The following is a 6,000-nucleotide window of genomic DNA, read 5'->3' as shown; positions in this document are numbered from 1 at the left end:
TTTGAAGGAGTCGATGAATTGGGACAGCCTTCGGCGCGTCGCTGTGACGTAATCGGTCTACAAATGCGGCCTCCAGAGGATGCAGCCGACGTTTTGGGACACAGCTCATTCATACTGAATAAAACGTGAAGGACTTTCATGCACATGCTCACTGACTCCTGGGCTCTGATTGGTGAGTCGTTAGCCTACAGCTTCACGGTCAGATCCACGCCTTGGTAGGCGTCACGCAGGCGACTTCCCCTCAGCATGCTCATGCTGACTTCACAGGCGTGTGCAGTGGGACCGTTATCTTGCACTCTCCTGCAGCACAGCGAGCAACAGGCTGTGCGCGGCGTGGAGACTGCATACATGCGTCACGCCCTGAGATGACAGCGCAGTATCTCTGTCACCAAATCACCAGACCACACTGTGGACGATGGCGACACTTCTTCTGTCGCCACATTTTTAGAGTTGACAGGCAGAGAGAAAGATCCCAGCATGAAAGTCCACCGCCAGCTACAGTACTGCAGGCGCACCGTGCATGCTGGGATCTGCATCGATCAGATGCATTAATCATGCTTAAGTGCGTACGCCTCGCATTTGTGATGGTTTCCACAGATTTAGCTCCGTCAGCTGCGATGACTCGAGAAGCTCTCTGCTGCTGACGGATGCTGCAGGGTTGCATCTGTGACTTTTGGCTTGTGTCATATGATCAGCTCCTCACGCATTTCACCGACGACGCCTCAGACAACGGTTGGCTTCCACCGCCTGCCTTGGCCTCCCGGACAGGAGGAGGACAAACTGGCGTGTTTTGAAACACACTTTCACTTCCCGTGGTGGAAGGCTATTTTCATCCTCCGCTCGAGTTCCTCCTTTTCTCTCTGATTCCTACGGGGAAACTCGGGGGCCTCCACAAAACACAGAGACGCAAACATAACGGCCGAGTTTGGACTGAACACCAGCTGTTTGTAGAAAAACAGGCTTTTATACCGACATCTTTCAAAATAAAGTCCTTATTTCTGCTCTGACACTTTATTTTTCCAGACTTTTATTTTACCAAACAGATTCATTTTTGTGTTTGTATTTTTAAAAACTCACTATTCTATATTATTAATTCTTACAATCGTATCTTGTCCGTCACCTCTGCAGGTGCGGAGCAGCAGGAGACAAAGCTGTGATGAAGCTTTTTCAGGGAGAGCTGCTGCGTCTCCGTCTCTGTGCATCTGAGAATCGCTGAGCTCCTACTCACTGAAATGGTGCTAAAGACCGACATGCGGTGTGCTCGCGTCTTCAGCCCAGACGGGTGCACAACAGCGGGGAGGCGTCACTCTCATCACGGGGGCACGCAGTCTGTTGGAAGGTAGCGAGGTGCCTCGTGCTAACGTGTATGTTAGAGGTTAAAGGGAGTAAGGCCTGTAAGAGGGATAAATGTAGGATTTCATGCAGAGGTGAGCAGCGGCGTTGCTTTGAGCTGATGTTTTGGGTCCGTTTGCAGGAAGATTTCTTTGTGAACGTGAGGAAAACGAACCCGTCACACTTTCCTATGAAAGCAGCAGCACGCCGTTTGTTGCTGGTTTCATCGTCAGCTGTGCTCGATGGCGTTCCTGAGCAGGAAATAACGCCGGCCTCAGACCACCTGAGAGGAGAAACCAGCAGTTTGGCCTGAAGAAGGGAAGACGGAGGCGTTTCGTGGTGCTGCGATGTCTTCTTCTGTGGTAGCAAGGCTTAAATGAAGAGAGGTCCCATTGTGGTTTTACCATCTCCGTGTCTTTATGCTTAGACAAGCCTGAACTGAGGCTTTGTCATCTCACGCCTCAGTTCTTCCTCTGTCAGAAACTTGGTGTTCTCTGTTCTGATTGGCTGCCCCCCACAAACAGAAGGTTTGAACAGCAGTGAGTACACGCCCCCTCTGTGACATCATCATCAAAAACTGTGAAACTGAGCGTTCAGAGCAGCCTGAGCTTTAGACTCAGTGTTACTGAACACTGAAAACACGAGTACAAACCAGAGCAGCCTGAACACACAGACACGGCAGGTAACGACAGCAGAGGACACAGGTGAGACGCACAGGTGAGGCTAAACAAACAGCGAGGTTACCACAATAAAACAGGAAATAACTAAACAGGCGAACGTCACAGACTGAGACCTGGAAGATAAGGAAGGCGGAGCTCTATAACGACAGATACCCGATGACATCACTAAGCAGGGCTCTAGACTAACGTTATTCCATGGTTGCACCGGTGCACCTAAGAAAAAAAGGTGCACCAGCACAAAAGTGAGGCGCAATTTTGGGGGGAAAGTTGCCGTCCACACAGACACTATTGATTTGTAAATGATTAACTAACAATCTGTCAACACAAAGTTCTTTATTTGGAGCTCAGTTACAAGAAAGAGAAGTTACTGAAAACTGCTTGTGCTCAAAGTGTGTTGGCTCTCTTTGGTAATACTGTAGACGATGTTAAACGTAATCATCACATCGGCTCCTCTGACGACCTGCTTGCTGCTGAAAGGCAGCGGGCGGAGGGGACACGTGGGCATTTATCGCAGCATATAAAGTGTTTCTGGATACACTGCTGCTTTTTCAGCACTCAGAGGCTGATGGCTCCGTGTCAGAGCTGGCTGTGAACGTCAGACAGATCAGGCCAAGAAAAAGTCATCAATCGTTCTTTTCTCATTACCCACAGCTACATCCACTAGGCTGCTCACCCGGGCTGGGCATCATCACTGATTTCTATAATCCACAGGTGTCGAACTCCAGTGTGATTTTATCAGAGTGAATTCATGACGATGTTTATCAAACGTGAAGCGTAGTTTGGATCTTCTTTTGCTGCTGGTTCAATGAATTTTGGGTGGAGAGAAATAAAACCTGCAGCTCAGAATCGAGCGCAAAAAAGACGTAAACGCAAAGCGCGGCCCCGCTGACGCATCAGAGTCAGCGAGCTGTCGGCTTTCAGCCCCGACGGCGTGTCCGTGTGCGGCCCGTCGGGTGAGAAAGCCGAGAAAGAGAACGCTGATTCTGACGCGACGGTCCGCTCTGCGTTTTTGTGTGGGGTCCGTTACCTGCTCTCATTTACTGTTTGGTGGTTGTTGAAATAGTTTTGAGAGCTTTAACCTGAGATGCTGACAAAATTCATTTATATTTAAAAGATTCAGGATTTAATGAATCGATATCACTTTGTTCAAGCTGCTCACCTCTATCCGCCTGCACTTTCAAATACACACAAAGGACCACGGCCAATCACAGAGGTCCCACCCCTGACTATCTCTGATTGGGACACACGATGAGGGCATGATGTGTGTCAGTTGTTGACCACACGGAGACTTTCAGAGTTGCAGAGACCTTTTTTGTTACTGGAGCAGTTGGACCAAGGATTTTTTTTAGTTGCACCACTGAAAAATGTGGTCGGATTTGCGACTAGATTGGCTGCACTCTAGAGCCCTGCTGAGAGTACAAACACCTGGAAGTGAGATAACAACACAGGAAATACACGAAGGTGAGAAAAGTAAATATAAAAGACTCAAAGTCTAAAACATAAAACCCTGAAACAGCAGACTCAGGCTGACGGATTTTATTTGGACGTGAGCGATGGGTGATGTCATAGTGGTGGTTTCCATCTTTTATTTACAGTCTGTTTGATCTACTATAGTGGTTCATACAGCAGCGTTCAGATTAGCAGGTTACTGCTGTGTGTGTGTGTGTGTGTGTGTCGTAGACGAGCTCACACGCACACTAACTGTGAATAAAGGTTTTAGTCTTCACCTAAAGTGCAGTGTGTTTTCTTTGGGTCACGTGACTCGTGCACGCCGTGAAACTCACGGCGGATTTCTTTTAAGAGACGTGAACTGGTGAAGCTTTTAATGACGTCACGTCGCGTTCACCTGTCTGCCGCTGCTCTGGTGGGCAGGAAGTACTGATTTGCTCATATTTGACGCTTCCTGCTTTCCGCGCACCAGGACGGCCCCACGCGCCCCTCCGCTCTGCAGCCGCTGGGTGGAGGGCTGGCTGTGTTGGAGGAGCAGAGGAGAAGCAGGAATCAAACAGGTGTCTGGTCAGCTCCATCAGCCCGCAGGAGGAGGTCCACATCGACGGTGATGAACAGCCGAAAGCTCGCAGCCTCCTGACCGACAGCGGAGCTCACAGCAGGAGGAGGTGACCGACTGCTCCGCGCTGTAACAGGTGTGTCTGAGGAGCGCGCGGGTCACCCCCGCCCCCCCACACCGGAGCAGGAGCTCCGTCTCCTCTCCTGGACATCCCAGAGGCGCTCACTCGTCTTTCTGCAGCAACATAGGAGGAGGAGGAGCAGGAGAGGGAGAGGGGAGGCTTTTTTTCAGACGGCAATTTAAAAACGGAGGAGGCGTGCTCTCCTGTCGGACACGGTTAGCGGCTCTGCCCGTTGTCAGCTGCCCAGTGTCGGCAGTGTTTGATCTCATTGGGTCCGGACTCGTTTCTCCCCCCGGCGCGGAGGCAGGGAGCCGCCGCGTGTCCGGTGGATCCATCAGACCCGGACGGTGAGCGGATTCGCGCACGGCAGAGCGGAGCGGCTCTCCCTCCCGTCCCAACCGGTTATCATGGCAACCAGGACAGCCGAGAGCGCGGGGGACACGGTGACGGCCCCCGCCCTACAGCGGGCCCGGGCCCCCGGGGCTCCGGCGGAGGAGTTCCAGGACTGGTGCCTGCGCACGTACGGAGACTCCGGTAAGACGAAGACCGTGACCCGCCGCAAGTACAACAAGATCCTGCAGACACTGCTGCAGGGGGACGAGGAGAACAGCCACGCGCTGTTCCTGCACGAGAAGAGCGGAAATCACATCAACGCCAAGTTCAAGTTCTGGGTCAAATCCAAAGGCTTCCAGGTCAGGACGCTGCCCGACGCCAAGGGCGGCTCCGCGGGCGGCCCGGTGCTCTACGTGCCCATCAAGGCGGCGACGGTTAGTGACGGTTCCTCTTTCTCCCACAGCTGTGTGTGTGTGTGTGTGTGTGGCAAGGTTTTTCTGCGCAGTGTACCAGGGGCACGGAGAAAAGTCGTCGTACCATAGGCACGGAGAAAAGTTGTCGTACCATAGGCACGAGGAGTGTGTGTGTGTGTGTGGCAAAGTGTTTCTGAGCGGTGTACCAGGGGCACGGAGAAAAGTTGTCGTACCATAGGCACGAGCAGTGTGTGTGTGTGTGAATCAGGAAGTGAGAGTGAAGCTGCACTTCACCTGGCTCAGTGCCACCTGTTCCACCTGAGCTCCGTTTCAAAGTAAAACCAGCAGAACTATTCAAACTACCGAAACTTTATTTATACAGGACATATTCAGGGGTAGATGTGTTTTTATTAAAAAAACACAATAGTAAAGGTGAGAGGAGGTGATGATGATGATGTTTGAGGAGGTGCACACAGCAGTCACGCCAGCACACGATGCTGTTTGTGATTTCTCTTTATAATGAATCCTGCGCATCTTTTTATGTCCACATACAAACCTCACGTTTCCTGTTCACAGTGTAAATGTTTGTCTTTAAACCTGATTTGTGCTCTAAATGTGAAAAGTTTGAATTTATCTGGACGTCACACTGATGATTATGCTGATGCTGGTGAACGTGCCCGCGAGGCGTTCATTAGTCAGATTAATCTCATTAGTCTCCTGATTGGATGTTCAGATGATTGAGGCCTTTTCTGTGTGTGTGTGTGTGTGTGTGTGTGTGTGTGTGTGTGTCTGTGCGTGTGCCTAATGAAGCTGAAATAGGCTAAAACGCTGTAATATAATATAATCACTTCTCTTCACAACAAACACCTGAGCAGGTGCACAGAGCCGTGGAGTGGAAACGTCTGCTACCTTTGAACTGGATCATTTTCTAAACCTGTTTCACTGCTAGTGTTTACATTACACCCCATAATGATTCCACTCCTGAACTCTGAACATGTGGATGCTTTTACTGACAGGTTAAAATGATTCTGACACTTTAACAAAGCTACAAACAGTCGCTGCATCGACTGTAACAAACATAACTGACTGACGGGTCGTTTTATGACGTTTTCG

At 50.5% G+C, this 6,000-nt stretch overlaps 1 protein-coding gene across 1 annotated transcript in view; it reads left to right on the top strand.

Annotated features, from left to right (window-relative positions):
* The first annotated feature begins 4,124 nt into the window (after window positions 1-4,124).
* The window catches only part of LOC147305453 (nucleolar protein 4-like), a 117,276-nt gene continuing 115,400 nt past the window's right edge, over window positions 4,125-6,000 (top strand). Inside the window, exon 1 of the mRNA XM_086277132.1 lies at window positions 4,125-4,908. Coding sequence (XP_086133258.1) covers window positions 4,549-4,908 — 360 coding nt within the window. The 5' untranslated portion in view covers window positions 4,125-4,548. The remainder of the gene's footprint in view (window positions 4,909-6,000) is intronic.

The sequence above is a fragment of the Aulonocara sp. 'chitande type north' Nkhata Bay genome, linkage group LG20, assembly GCF_057382095.1.
Source record: "Aulonocara sp. 'chitande type north' Nkhata Bay isolate Kocher_YH1m ecotype deep benthic linkage group LG20, A_spYH_male_GT1.1, whole genome shotgun sequence".
Taxonomy (NCBI): Eukaryota; Metazoa; Chordata; class Actinopteri; order Cichliformes; family Cichlidae; genus Aulonocara; species Aulonocara sp. 'chitande type north' Nkhata Bay.
Note: the sequence above shows the minus strand (reverse complement) of the source record. Positions and strands in the feature narration are given on the sequence as shown.